Below are 16,426 nucleotides of genomic sequence, written 5' to 3' on the forward strand. Positions count from 1 at the left end.
CACAAGGAAAATCTCCAGATATCGATGAAGTCAACACAGACATAATTAAAACAACTGGAGTCCAGGGTTTACAGGGGCTGCACACGGTGCTCAATGCAGTGTGGAAGAGAGACAAGGTATCTGCTGATTGGAACAAGGGTGTCATTAATCCCCTGTTCAATAAAGGAAATCAGCAAAAATGTTTCAATTGGAACAAGGGTGTCAATAACCCCCTGTTCAATAAACGAAATCAGCAAAACTGTTTCAACTACCAGGGAATAATGCTCCTTTCTCACGGGCTTTAAATTCTCGACAAGATCTTAGAGAACAGATTGTGAGTCACCTTAGAGCTACAATTGGAAGAGGAGCCATATGGCTTCAGGCCTAACAGGTCCAGACTAATCTTCAGAGTCCATGAGTTGATGTAGAAATATTGAGACAATGGCAAAGATCTGCGCATGGTTTTCCTGGATATTGAGAAAGTATATAATAACAGCATTACAAGAGAGAATATATGGGAATGGCCCAGAAAGAGGAATGTGCTGGAGGGACAGGTGAGGGAAATTCAGATGCTGTATGAGCACTGTACCAGCTGTGTGCAATTTAGTGATGGACATTCATCCTTGTTCCAGATCAGAAGTGAAGCCCAGCAAAGCTGTGTACTATCCTCATTATTGTTTATTGTCATCATGGATGACATACTGAAGATCAAGAAATTATCTGGTGAACTTAACTCTTTCCCGCGGATTGCGTAGTAAAGCGTACTCGACTTTCAAACTGACTTCCTCTGCCATCTGTCTGCTAAACATATAACTTTTTGGAACCAGTGAATTCCCTACGATTCCTAGATACTACTGGCATGCACGGAATCCTAAAATAAAGTGTTCTTCTATACGTTTTCTTAGATAGAACAGACAGCTGACTGAATGTAAAGCACATTGCAGCAACAACAACAGTGAAAAATCGTCTGCTTGAGGCGGGATTGCTTGGTCGCGTAGCAGCACGGAAACCATTGTTGAAAACTGTACACAAGCAGAAGGGGCTACAATGGGTCAAAAGGCATGCTAACTGGACCACTGAACAACGGAAAAGGGTGCTTTGGACGGATGAATATAAATTTGAAAAATTTGGTTCCAATCATCGCCAATGCGCTCGTCGCCGCCCCAGCGAAAGGGTTATGGAATCCTGCATAATTCCGCCTGTGAAGCATGGGGGAGGAAATATGATAGTGTGGGGATGTTTTGGAAATAATCAGGTTGGTGATTTGGTGAAAGTAGAGGGAATACTGGAATAGAAACAATATCACCGCATCCTTTAGCGCAATGCCGTGCCATTTGGAATGAAGCTGATTGGTGAAGGATTTGTTCTACAGCAGGACAATGATCCTAAACACACCTCTCATTTGTGCAAGCAGTATCTGGAAAGGAAACAAGCTGAAGGAAAATTGGAATTAATGGTCTGGCCTCTTCAATCACCCGATCTGTTACCTATTGAACTTTTGTGGGAAGAACTTGACAAGAAAGTGAAAGAAAAGGTGCCAGGCAGTGTGGATGGGTTGTGGCAATGTCTGTTAGAAACCTGGGGATGTATAAAAACAGAGATTTTGGAAAAATGCTAGAATGCCACGCGTCTGAAACTGAGTAATCAAAGGGTGGACACATTGATGATTGTGATTGCTTAAGATGTTGTGATTGTGTTTCTAGCTTCCTGTGAATGATCAGTGTAAAGGAAAATCTAGTGAAATGTGTAATAAAACTGGTTCGTTCTAAAAACATAGGTATTTCCATGTTGATTTTCAACAAACAGCCCCTATCTTTCACGGTACGTGAAAATTCATGGGTGAGTCTAAACTTTCTGACGCTAGTGTATGTTACTATTGTTGAAAATAAAAGTAAAAAACTTTTCTTTAGGAGTGGGTTCTTTAGTGAGTGTAGTCATGGGTTTATTTTTGTATTTATTGATTATTTTATTTATGAATGCTCTTCTGAATCCATTATTCTCTGCTATAGTTAAAAAAAAAAAGGGTCTATTCAAATTCTTCTGGGATAGTGGCATTTTCAAAACACCCTCTATCATGCTATTGTATGCTGTCTTTTTAAGTGTGCCTGGATGTAAGGAAGTTTGCTTAATGGTGTTAAAGGTGTGGGTTGGTTTCCTATAATATATGTTAAAGGATAATTTATTACTGCAATTGCGTGTCATGGTTATGTCGAGATAATTAAATGAGTTCTTGTTTTAATTTTCTATGGTAAATTGTATATGGGAATCAATATTGTTAAGTTGTTCAAGTATACTGTCTCTGGTTGCAATATGTCCTCAATAAATACATTTTCATGATTAAGTAACCGAAGCTTTGTGACACGTACACTTACTGCAAGTTATCTCATTTTTTGATCTGTATTGAGCTTCAATATAATGTTAAAAATCCAGCTTTTATTTTTAAAAATTGTCCACCTTTCCAATATAATATATTTTATTACATTAAAAATTTTACTACTGGGCGAGTTGGACGTGCAGCTAGAGGCGCGCAGCTGTGAGTTTGCATCCGGGAGATAGTGGGCTCGAATCCCACTGTCGGTAGCCTTGAAGATGGTTTTCCGGGGTTTCCCATTTTCACACCAGGCAAATGCTGGGGCTGTACCTTAATTAAGGCCATGGCTGCTTCCTTCCAACTCCTACGCCTTTCCTATCCCATCGTTGCCGTAAGACCTATCTGTGTTGGTGCGACGTAAAGTCACTAGCAAAAAATAAATTTTACTCATTGCTAATTTCATTAATGGGTCATGTTTCACCTTTTTATTATGGGCATCATCAGCCACACTTCTGAACTCAAAATCATGAAATATTCAGGATCCTGTTTATATTTACTTAAAATATAATGAAAGTTTGTTCAATTGTGCTTTTGCATTACAATAGGTGCCCACATTTGTCTAGTTAAAGATGGCTTATAAGATTATGTATATACACAAGAGTGAATACTGAAATCTAATATAAAATTATTGGAATAATACTAAAATATTTTAAATTTAAAATTGTTCAACAACTTTGGCAGCTTTTTGCACTTAGTCTTATTTTCTGCTGGTATACTGATTCATACTTGAACTCTTACTCTTGGAAATAAAATTTTTAGTTCATACTGGATATTCTCTAAGTTATAATCTGGTTGAACACCTAGTGAATTTTATTTACCAACATACTTAAACACCATTAACATTGTAAAATAAATTAATAACTACGTTTGTGACCTATTGAGAGGTGTTGGCTTGTAGAATACATTGGTCCTTTGTGTTTTTGGGCATATCCTGTTAATTTATTGGAAAAACTTGTAAGTCACTATTTCTTGATTTTATTATTATTATTATTATTAAGGTTTTGAATCCGGTGTCTTCTCTGAAATTTTAACTTGCAAGCTTATTAAATGGATGTTGTCGAGTTGATAAGATGTTTGTTGTTGTTTAGCTGTAAGCATGACGTGCCGCTTATTGTTGACGAGGATCTAATGGGGGACTTCTAAATTTATTATTTTAAAGATGGAATCAGTAGCTTCAAGTCTGAAGTTGACTGAGTGTCTGTAACGAGAAGAAATATATTTTTAATATTGAAATGTGTGTTATTTATTTAATGGGGAACCGTGCTAGAATTTATTACTATTTATTATTATTATTCATTGACTTGTTGGAAATTTTTAACCCAACATGTACGAACATTTTATCTTATCATGATCATCATAATCATCACAAGTGTTTTATTTGTCTTGTCAATTTTTGTTAAATCTTTTAGCTGAAGATGTTCCATAATTGGAACGAAACATGTTCTATTTAGTATTAAACTTGGAGATTAAACTGGATTATGTAAATAATAAACTAGCTCTAAGAAACTGACAAGTATTGGAAGGTGGAAATCTCCTTATAACATAACCTTAATTAGAATTGTTTGTGTTTAATTATGTGTGTGTACATTTATTAGGCCATCCTGAAATAAATTGGGAGTAATGAAACGGATGGAGTTTTATATTCGTAACAGCACTGTCTAGGTGGACTTGTAAGTTTTAAGTTATCGCTAGTAGTTGTAGGAATGTAAGTTATTGCTGGTAGTTGTAGGAATGTCAATCAGAAATGTTAGCAGTAGTCTTTACGAAGAATTGAATATCCATTTTATCGTTAATCATTTAGTTCCAAATACACTAAATCCTGGTCACAAAGCAACTCTTCTGAGTACCTAATCAGGGTAAATTTTAACAGAAACAATCACTCCCAAACACCACCTCGGAAACAAAACTTCTGACAGGAAAAGAGCACAGGCAAACTTCTCTGGACTTTCTTTGATGTTCAGTTGTTCACTATGGGCCGATTGCAGAAATGGTATTTAGACGATGTCTACAGTTAAATAATGCCTAAGCATGGCTGCCGCATTGCAGAGATGTTATTTATCACTTAGACACTATCTAAAACCGATGTTCAACCGGTCATGTTAAAACACTACCGAGAGCACTGTTTAACCTCAAATAAGAGGAGTGAATCACAATCAGAGGTTATGTACCATGAAATATGTAATTTGTACTATCATGTTGAGACGATTCTGGGAAGAAAGGTTAGTCCGACGGCCACTCTGTGGGTCGCCCACTGCCTAATCGCAGCAATTCTTTTGACATGCACGGGGAGATAATCATAAAATAAGGTTTCGCTTTACGAGAGACTTGTTTCTTTAGACTGACAAAGTGACAGTCCGGTAACTGTCAACTTGAATACAATTCTTGGCAACCGATATATTTTATTATGTACATGCAGTAATTTCCATGGAATTATAGGTCACTTCGACTTCATACATATCAGAATTACGTGTCCCAATCATCTGAGGGCTGTCACATACATCAACCAGGAGGGATTCACTTATATTTACTGCCAAGTAAACACACATAATAGTGAAAACTAAAAAGTAGGTTGTATGCGATTTTTATATATATAATTGTATAAGTTTTCGGCAACTATCTGATAGGAAAAGGCAAGTGGTGGTGGTGATTACTGTTTAAAGAGGACTGGTGAAGAAGAGCTGTGGCCATAATAACAGCCCTAGTATCTGCCTGGTGTAAAAATAGGGAAACTACGGAAAACAATCTTCACGGCTGCCGATGATGCGTTTCGAACCTACGATCTCCAGACTGCAAGCTACATCTATATGGCCCGTACAACACACTCGGTTACACATTACTATTGCTTCATCTTCCCTTCATTGAAGCTACCGAATTTATGAGTAGACTAAACTCACTGTAACAACGCTATAATCAAAGCTACACTTTCCCGTACGGTGGGGTGTCGCTTTAGTGTCGATAATATTATGAAATTTAATTTCCACCGAAAGCGATACTCTTATCTGTGGGCAAGTCATACTCAGCCATATTTGAGTAATGTGTAGGAAGACAAACAGCTGACTGGCGTTAGGCGTGCGCACCGGCGAATTTCATTGGTTGCGACAAGCAGAGAGTTACATGAAAGATACTTCTGTCTCCATTTTCAAACCAAAATTGAAACTTTAAGGGATGTCTAGTTAAACATCGACTGAACATTGTTTATGCAATGGAAGATTGTGAACGATTTAGACGTTTAGGTAGACGATGTATAAGGCTTAAAACTAGTCATCGTTTCTGGAATCGGCCCTATGTGTTTAATCCAGAATGTCATGCTATGATCAAAGGAATGTACTTAAAGATCCTTCACTGCCTGGAAAGTTATGTAGAAAAATACATCTGACAAAATGAGCATTTAAGAGCTAACTGCTTCTGCAAACAAAATACCTGTATGTCGGTCACTTACATCAAGAAATATACAGTTTAGCATTGGTGAGACTGCTTTCCAGTATCTCTTAAATTGTTCAAGTCTGTCACAACCCAGCCCCTTTCTCCAATTCAAGTATTCTGCAAGCAATGCAAGAACACAAAAGAAGCTACTGACCATGCACCTTAGGTACTTACAGAAGCATGTAAAAAATCATTCCAAGATTGTTCCATAAACTACACACATTTTATTAGCGGAAGAGTACCACTACCAAAGCAAACTACACAGATGAAAAATGTTGGGTACATAGAAGTTAAACATTCCTGAAGAATGAATCAATTCCTGATCATTTTTTAAGCAATTTAGTAACTAATCATGGAAGTATCAATACATATTCATAAGTAGCATAAATTATATTAAAATTCTAGTAGTTTTACTTACTCTATACTTTTATTAACAGAAAATTATTCATTAAAATCTGAAAATTAGTAATCTTTCGAGTTCTACTGTAATAGCAATTTAAGGTGGTACTTTAGTAAGTGGTTCATATCATGGAATCATAAAAAAATAATGTTTTACGATACCTGAAGTAGCAGCGAGGAGAAATCCTTCTTTGATGATTGCCAGGGACCCACCAACCCGTCCCAAAAATAATTCTTACTTAAACAGAAGAATTAAAACTGAACAGCCTGAAAGTACAAAATGCTCCCATTTTCCTTGTCGTAATTGGCCCACCTGTGATCATCAGTCAGGAAGGCAATGTTCATTTTGTCTGCAATAGAGCTCGCATGATGTGTGGCCACAAGGTTACCATATTAGGTGAAAATAAGAAAAGTGCATTTTTTTCCCAACTTGCTTTATGATGCACCAACACAGATAGGTCTTTATAGGGGCGATGAGATAGGTAAGGGCTAGGAGTGAGAAAGAATCGGCCATGGTATTAATCAAGGTACAGACAGCATTAGCCTGTTGAGAAAAATGGGAAAATACGGAAAACAATCTTCAGGGCTGCCGACAGTGGGGTTCGAACGCATTACCTCTTGAATGCAAGCTCACAACTGCACGACCCTAACCGCACGACCAACTTGTTCGGTGCAGAGTTTGAAACGGACATGGCGGCTCCAGCAGTCTGTGCTCGCAGTCAGCACACTGTATTACCCTCACTAATAAAGGTAGGTCATTGATCTTTAATTTACATTTTGTCCAGTGTCCAGGCTGCTTTCTGTCGTGAAACAGTGGCCCTTTCGGGGCCACACTCTCTTCAGGAGGCTGTGGCGCATACTGTCTGCACAGGAAGAAAAACTCATTTAGTAGTTCTAACCTACCTTTCATATTTGTCACTGTATACTGCGCCGTCATTGGCAAGCCTGTTCAGTACATTGTGAGGTCGTTGGAGCTGCTACCATGTTGGATCTGTTAACTATATTTGGGGAACTGGCAACAGAGTTTCACCCAATTTAAGATCTATTTGTTATACTGCTTTAACTGAAAGCTAGTATTTCAAAGCTATAAAAGAAAAGTGGAAGAAAAGTAATAAACACCCCACAGTATGAAGGTGTTTGAATTTTAAAATATGTTTTAGTCATCACAGAATAATTTAAAGAAAAAATATCATTATTTTGCATACAATCTATAATAATTGTAAACTTTAAGTCATTCTGCATTTTCTGAAATAGTGCACTATAATAAAGATGGGCCTGGTAACTTGCCAACAGAACTGCAAGTTTAAAAGAAAACTTTAAATGAAATCTAATTTAATTATGCAATATTACCTATGGACAAAATGGAAAAGAACTAAATGTAAAGGATTTGTTGTAATGGGAGCCATTTTTCGGTCATTTTTTACTTAGTTTATTTATAACTGTGAGGTTCTTGAGTCTGTCAAAACTAATTCAGTATAACATAAATATAGAAAATACCTGAAAATGTAAAATTTATTAGCAGATTATACCTGAATTTGTTTTAATTAATGACACCTTTTTCAGGTATAATCTGCTAATATTTTCTTTTTCAGGTATTTTCTAAATGAATGTTATACTGTAGTTTCAACAGAGTGAAGAACCTCACAGTTATAAATCTGAAAGATTCAGTTATTCAACAGTTATAATGCATTACCTGGTAGCTCTAGAGGAAAATGTACGTCTTCCTTCTTGGGATACCTGAAACAAAGGAAACCTCACAATCACTAACATTGATCAGTAACATTTGGAACATGGTCATAGCAGTCATATAAAAAGTCATATACACAGGAATAAGAAATACTAACTCACTTGGATCACAAACCTGATGACTAGTTATTGGTCAGGCATGTCACCATAATGTGCAAGTGTAAATGTTGCAGTAGCCTTTCTCTCTCTCTTTTTTTAATATATTTAAAAAAAAAAAAATTATTTAGCTGAGTAAAGAGGACATGATATCCCTTTACCTATGTTCAATATGATGTAGGAGATAAGCACATCTAACTAGTTGCCAGGTAAATTTGGGTTCAAGTCTTGGATAGCTTTTTCTATGAGTATGTGAAATTACCAGTCCATTATGACAAAATAAGCTCATCGGAGAGAAAATTAGTCACCCTATTGTGCACGCCGAGATGGATCGTTAGGCCTGTACAGATAGCGCAGCGACCGAGCCCCATGCTCAACTGCACGCGCACTGCCTCTACGTGAGCATAAGGCAGTAGCGATCAGTGAGACATTGATGTTTCAAGCGGATGGCGTACGTCAACATGGGTAGATGTAAGGATGTAACAGAGTGACAAAAATGGGCTATCGGGTTTGGCTGTGCCCATGGCCATATTGTGCCGTTTCCATATGGTATGAAGACGACAACGCGAGTGCCGATGCAGAAAATGAAGCCTGATATGACTCAAGAACATGGAGCCGGAGTGGTCTAGACATATGTTCATCTATGCATATCGCGAGTATAAAATGGTGAAAGTGAAGAAATGGACTTTATTTACATTTAAACTTGAGAGTGTATAATTCTAGTCATGTAAGATTAATTTTAAGTATTATGTAGTTTGTAACATGTATTTTATAAGATGAAACCAAAGGCAAATGCAAATGGATTAGTATTACGTAGGATAAAGTATCGATAGTTTATAAGTACAATAGTGGCGACATCTATGTATCGATTATCAAAGGTGTACTCTTTGAAACGAAATTTTATATGTAAATTAGAATATTCCATTGCATGTCTCTGTTGTAAGGAAAAATCTAAATGCAGATTATTATTGAGAGTCTTGAAAAGATTGTAATTGAATTGAGAAGGTATCGCGAAGGTATTAAGAGGGAATCGAGAAGATATTGATATACTCTCGAGAAGGAATTGTAATATACGACAGGTCTTGCAAAACTGTACTATGGTTGATCAAGACTGAGAAGATATTGAAAGTTATGAGAAATCTAAGTTATTATATTGAAACCAGCCATACGTATAAAGATTCCAAGTCGGTATCACGTAGAGATTTACTTAAAGCAAGGAGTATTTGGTGCTGTTCAGTGTAATATATCATTGTATGAACTTGTTAATCTTATTCAAGATTGTTTCAGGTTTAATCTGCTTGAGAGGAATATATGATGATTTGGAACACGTATTGTAATGACGATATGCAAGGCTAAGATGTGAAAGTGGGCTCTAACTGCAGTAATGAGGCAGTTATGTGGAGGAATTCTGGACCACGCGCATCCCAGACCCTGGTCCTTAAGTCAGTAAACCATCTATTGATGATAATGCTATTTCTGGTAGACTTTATTTCTTTTCTTAGCAGTAGGGTGTAATTTTGTAGTAGTAATTGATGCCTGAAGTAGTTCGTTGGAACGTGGAGTATGCACATAATATGTAGTTGTGTATATTGGGTTATTTTGACATTTTTGCGATCCATATATATATGGCAATATGCGCGTGCGGGATCATTTGTTGCTAGTGTAACGTGTTCAAATCGCTTACCTTATTTTTCTTCTATGCTCAAACCCAACGCATCGTCTCGCTACACGAACTGTCTGCCTTCACGCCTGCCACTTGACTGTCTGGACTGTTTCATTGCTCCACACGAGGCCCTGTGATGTCATCGCTTCTCGCATGTTCCACGGCGACCTCGGTTCCGTATATATACGGGCTGCGTGTGCTTGTTCGATGTTCAGGTGTGGATCAAATGTTATGATAGGCAGTGGAAGCTCTGGAAGTGTGCGCGACTGGCCCGTGTACATACTGGTTTTAGAATTTCTCCGTTCAACGTACTGGGTGAGCAGACTTCAATATTTCTCCTCATATTAACATTCATTCTATTTTGCCCTTTTCTCCGGCTTGTTAATTGGAATCGGAACTTTAGTCCTTTTTTTCAAGGGCATTATGAAATTGACACTCTGGTAAAATTCTAACTCCGAACCTGAGATTGAAAAGTGAATCGAGAATGTGGACTGGACTCGCGATGTGTGATGTGTGAACTTTGCCTTCCATTCATGTGATTCTCCTTATCCCTGCTGATTTTTCTTCTTTCTACGCCTCATTGCCCTCCTTTTGCCTTTTCCTTCCTTTATTATTTTTGCCCTTTTGTTTACCTTTGTTATTTAAGATGGTGTATCGCGGTCTGCTAACCCTTTTATGATCTATCTACACTAGGTATGTTCGATGTTCATATGTTTTCCTATACTGTCTAAGCTGAAACACGAATCTGGGGGATTGTGGTAGTATCTTGCAAAGTACTCCCTTTTTTTTTTTTTGTATTGTAAACCTCTCTACAATTAAAATTACTGCCAACTGTTTTTTAACTATCTTATTTCGGTTCATTATATGGCCCTCCTATGGGAGCTTGTATGTAAACAAGAACATTGATTTGCTCAGGTTTAAACTTTTTACTCGAATTTGTACGAGTCAAGATATGTGTAATTCACGGGGCATTTACCCCTTGGTTGTACCTCAAAGACAGTTGTAATTCTCGGGGATTTTATCCCTTGATGTAACCAAAGATAATGTTGATTTTTACGGGTCATTTACCCTTCGTTGTAATTGTGTGTGCCTATCTAAACTAGATTATTGACCATTGAAATAGTCCCTCGTGATCTGTTTTATATTTTTTTGTGGATCTTTATCTTGTTATTTTGAAAACTTTATTCAATATATAAGTTATCTTTAAAAAAAAAAAAGAATTCTGTGCTTTGGGAGTTCCCTTTTCTGGTATTCCTTTCCTATGATTTAACATGCACTTACCACGATAACTCCTCTTGGGTATGGCCCACCATTAATGTTTTTTTTTTTTAAATGTTCCGAAGTACGGCGTTGTGTATTATACCTTCCTCTGCGCTCCGCTCTGCTGAGCTTATTGCCTTGTGAGTTAGAACTTGTATACTGGAGCATCCTGCCTCTTACGCATCGATCTTGAGTTTGATACTTGCGAAAGCCGTTTCTATTAACGCTCGGCGATATAGTGGAATCGACCTTTCATTTTTTTGATCTCTTCTAAAAGGGGATTGGTAAGCTCTAGCCACAAGTGTGATATTTTGTGACATTTTAAAAACCAAAGTGTACCTAAAACTAGAATAATCTTTGTAATAGATTGTAGTCGTGAGCTGTCTAACATAGATTCAACAAATAGGGTGTTCAATAAAGCCTTAGATGTGGGAGAATTCGCAATGTGGCAAGTGTTGAAAACCCTAGTGTTGACAGAGAGGTGACTAGCTTTGTTGGTTGTTTGAGACGATCTAGAAGGAGACACAACACTTCTATACTGATGCTTCAAGCGCCTTTTTAGCTTATCGCGCAACCACTTGGAATCAACAACTCTACTGTAATTCTACGTACCTGATTCTCATTCAACAACATTCGAAGATTTATTTTTTGATATTTTAATTAATCCACGCTTCATTGATATCAAATAATTTGTACAATCCAATTGTATGTCAGATCATTATGACTATGCCTCGTTCTACAAATAACCAACTTGTACTTTTTTAGACAAACATTAGTATTCATTCCATGTACATATAATACTACGGCAAGTTTATTATTGAATTTTAGTTACATTAGAGCATCGCTTTCTCCACAGACTAGATTTTTATGACTGTTTTATCTTGTATTAAAGCATGTATTATACTTTAACGAGGAACCCAGTTCAGGGCCCCGACTTAGCTTTATTTTAAGTGTGGCTGAAAATGCTTACAAAGCTTAAGCGAAACATGTCCCATTTTAACATCTATGTAATATCTGTATCTTAAACTTAAAGATTGTAAAGTATTGGATTGGTGGTTTTTAATAAATTTGTTTGAAACTTTTTACATTCTGTACTCCAATATGGCTATCATAATGAGACTCATAACATGTAATCGGGAGTCTCCCGCCTAAATCAGAAAAGTTGCCAGGTATGTTATAGACTGTTATGCATTTCAGCGTGCAGTCTCCAAGCCTCTGTAAATTAACCAAACATCTCCAAAATCCTCTACTAGTAACCAGCTCTGTGACGTCATTTAGTTCCATGCCTCTTATCTTTAAATCATTAAAAGCTGAGTGACCATAGTTGTCTTGGTCTCCCTCTACTTCTCTTAACCTCCATAAGAGAGTCCATTATTCTCCTAGGTAACCTATCTCCTCCATTCATCTCACAAGACCTCGCCACCGATGCTGGTTAATGCGTACAGCTTCATCTACCGAGGTCATTCCTAACCTAGCCTTTATTTCCTCATTCTAAATACCTTCCTGTCATTGTTCCCACTTTTTTGTACCAGCAATATTCTCACAACTGTCATGTTGGTTACTTCTAACTTATGAATAAAATATCCTGAATCCAGCTTTCACTCCCATACAACAAAGTCAGTCTGAAACAGGCGGGTGTAAAGATTGTTTCATCCAGGAGCTGCCTTCTCTTTTGCAGAATACCCTTGATTGCACCTGCGAGCTCACTGTGTTAACTTTGCTGGAGCTTAATTCAATTTCACTTACTATACCATCACCCTGAGAGAATATTCTGTACATCCTAAATACTTTAAATGATCCATCTGATCCATGTCTGTACTCATGACCTGGTATTCAATCCCTTTAGGTTTCTTCCCTACTGACATTAAGTTTAGTCTTGGAAATACTTATTTTCATGTTGTACTCACTGCACCTATTTTCAAGTACCACGATATTAAATTGCAGGCTTTCAGTAAAGTCTGCTAGTAAGATCAAATCGTTGACAAAGGCCAAACTGCTTACTACATTTCCACGTAATTGAATCCCTCCCTGACATTTTGTACCTTTCAGTAAATGATCCATGTAAACTATGAACAACAACGTTGACAGATTACAACCTTGTCAAACCCCTGTAATTACCTTGAACTATCAATCAGCACAACAGCCCAACTGTCAACATGTATGACTTCTCTACCTTTAATAACTTAATAAGCCTGTAATCCATCAGTACAGCTAGCATCTTTTCCCTCAGTACTCTTTACATATGCCTTCTCTAGATCTATGAAACTTGTATTCCTCTCGTAGCATTTTACAATTACTTGGGACATAATGAAAATCTGGAGCCTCCGTGGCTCAGACGGCAGCGCGTCGGCCTCTCGCCGCTGGATACCGTGGTTCAAATCCCGGGCACTCCATGTGAGATTTGTGCTGGACAAAGCGGAGGCGGGACAGGTTTTTCTCCGGGTACTCCGGTTTTCCCTGTCATCTTTCATTCCAGCAACACTCTCCATTCTCATTTCATAGCATCAATCATTCATTAATAAATCACTTTGGGAGTGGCGACCCCATCGTACTAACAGCCTAAATCTGCTTCATTCATTACATCCCTGACCCGGTCAATGACTGGAAAACAGGTCGTAGGTTTTCAATGAAAATCTGGTCCTGACATCTGCTCTGTAGTCTGAAACCAGACTGGATTTCATCCAACTTGCTCTCAACCACTTCTCACACTCTCCTTTCCAAAAAGCCAGCAGCTGGTCTGGTATACTGAACAATGAAATACTTCGATAGTTGCTGCAATTCTTCCTGTTTCCTTGATAGGTGCAATTATGCCTTTCATCCAATAAGAAGGCTACTAACATTCCTTGTTGATCCTATTACTCTATGAAGCTATTTCATCCCTGTCTTGACTCTACATTCCACCATTTTAGGATTAATTTCATCTATTCCTGCTGCTTTATGACACTGGTATTTATGCACCATCGTTTCCTATTCCTCGAGAGAAATTTCACTTCACTGTTCTCCCTTATGAACTCAATTGTTTGAGACTTCAACAGATAGATTTCCTTTTTATGTTGAGGAGATTTTCAAAATACTCCTTTCACTTGTCCAGTGACTTCACCTGATTTACCCAAAACACTATTTCATTTTCCTCTCCCTTTCTAAGGTTCTTTATTACTGTCCAGAAAGGCTTCCCTGATGCTTAACCTAGCCTTTCTAAGTTATCACCAGAATTTTCCCAGGATTTCTTCTTAAACTCTACAATGATTTGTTTCACTCTGTTTCCTTCGTCCAAGTATGATTTCCTATCTGCATCAGTTCTTGTTTGAAGTCATTTTTGATAAACCTTTTTACATTTACAAACTGCCCTGACTTCATCATTCCACCAATCTTTACACATTGTTTTTTCTAGGCACTCCCTGGCTGTATCTATTACAGCACCCTATTGTCTTTCTATATCGTGAACCTCCTTACTGTCTATTCTTTGGAACTTTTCACTAATCATATCCATATACTTCTGACTAATTTCATCATCCCGGAGATCCTCTACCCATATTTGTCTGTAGACTTCACTTGTTCTATTCTAGGCCTAGTGTTACTTAGTTCACAGTAAATCAGATCTTTATCACTGAAATCCGACAGAATACCTGCACATTTCTAACAGATTTCCTCAATTCAAAGTCTATTAGAGTATATATTTGGTTCCCCTACTCTCCGATGTGTAGCAGTCAATAGCCTTATGCTTAACTCTTTCCCGTGGATTGCGTAGTAAAGCGTACTGGAGTCGCACATTGTCTCCCGCGGGTTGCGTAGTAAAGTGTACTCGACTTTCAAACCGACTTCCTCTGCCATCTGTCTGATAAACTTTTTGGAACCAGTGAATTCCCTGCGCTTCCTAGATACCACTGGCATGCACGGAATCTATAATAAAGTGTTCTTTTATACGTTTTCTTAGATAGAACAGACAGCTGACTGAATGTAAACACATTGCAGCAACATGGCTGCTCATAACGAGTTGAATGCGGAGGATATTTGTTACAAATTAGATCAATATGTTGACAAATGCAATGGTAGTGAGTTTGAAGTTGTAGGTATGATGATAAAAATGGTATGGGAAGCATTTGGGACAGGATATGAATCTGAGAGAAATCGAAATATGGCTCAGAACAGGAAATGTTCATTCAGGTACCATCTCCGTTTAAAATATTAGGCCTACTTGTAAAAACATAATTATCAGTTTTAATTCTTCAGTTAATTCTGTTTCGGACTTTGAGCCTCTACTTAATTACATAATAGCCTATTCCAACTAATGTCAATTTATCTTCCAATCCCATTCAGTCAAAAAATGTTTATAGTTTGTATGTCCGAGAGGAAGCACGATTTGCTACCTAAATATCTTCATCCGACTGATCCTGAAAATGAAATAAACTGGGAGATTTAGGGTGAATTCCTGCGTTCTCTGCATTATCAAGAAAATACTAGCCCCATCATGTCCAGTAATTTAGACTGACTTCAAGAACAAGCAATTTAACATTATGCACAATATTGGATGCTTCCTGATGTATCATTCTGAACGGGGGGGTTGCGTGTAATTAGGTTATCTCATTGTATCATTTTAGAATAATTATAGTGTATTTTACATTGTTACAAAATTTGAAACTGATATCTTAAGTGGTTTTTACAGAATAAATTATTTAGTGAAGGTACTCCACAACTATACCTGACAAGCAAATTATTACTCTAGGTTTCGCCCGACAGTGAGTCAAAGATATTCCGTGGGAAAGGGTTAAAGAATGAACTCACAACTGTCAATCCCATACTAGCACAGAAATCCAGCAAATGCTTCCCATTCCTATTACATACAAACATACATAGTTTTATTTCCACCATAGTACATACCATCTGTTAGGTAATAAAGATACCAAGCCACTTCTGCCCCCTAAGTCTAAGTTTACTATCTATTAAATCTAATCTGTGCCATCCCACACATGCACGGATAGCCAGCACCACATGTAAGATGCTACCTTAACTACAAGCTACACTAACATCCTAACTAGCTCATTCTACTGCCTAAGACTAAGTTATACTGGCTAAGCTGGCTGGTCGTGGTATCTCCCCTGGTAAGAGAAACTGCCCGTCCAACCCGTAGACACCACTACCAGCCCCGCCTTGTGTGGTCGGATAGCGGACCCCACAGGCAACTTGCTGACAATGTGTTTTCTTCTCATTCTTTGCATGACAGATCACACGTGACAGAATCCAGTCCAACATGTGACCCATCACACTCGTATCTTCTGTGTAGCCTGTTGTATACGGCTCACCTTTCCTTCACATTGACAGCACCCATCTTTACTTCTACTCTTTCCCCACATGCGGACATGCTTAATATTTTTTACCTTGGGATGGGTCAGTCCCACCCCACCCTTTCCCCTCTTATGCCCCGCACCCCCTATCACGTATCTTCCAGTCTGCTCTTTCTCACTTACACACATCTTTCTACTCCCTAACCT

At 37.8% G+C, this 16,426-nt stretch overlaps 1 protein-coding gene across 2 annotated transcripts in view; it reads right to left on the reverse strand.

Annotated features, from left to right (window-relative positions):
• LOC136858016 (serine-rich adhesin for platelets) overlaps window positions 1-16,426 on the reverse strand; it is a 95,502-nt gene that overhangs the window by 5,224 nt on the left and 73,852 nt on the right. For both annotated transcript variants that reach the window (XM_067137215.2, XM_067137216.2), the window contains exon 3: window positions 7,866-7,909. In XM_067137215.2, the coding sequence (XP_066993316.2) occupies window positions 7,866-7,909 (44 nt within the window). The remainder of the gene's footprint in view (window positions 1-7,865; window positions 7,910-16,426) is intronic.

Source organism: Anabrus simplex, chromosome 1 (assembly GCF_040414725.1).
Source record: "Anabrus simplex isolate iqAnaSimp1 chromosome 1, ASM4041472v1, whole genome shotgun sequence".
Classification (NCBI taxonomy): domain Eukaryota; kingdom Metazoa; phylum Arthropoda; class Insecta; order Orthoptera; family Tettigoniidae; genus Anabrus; species Anabrus simplex.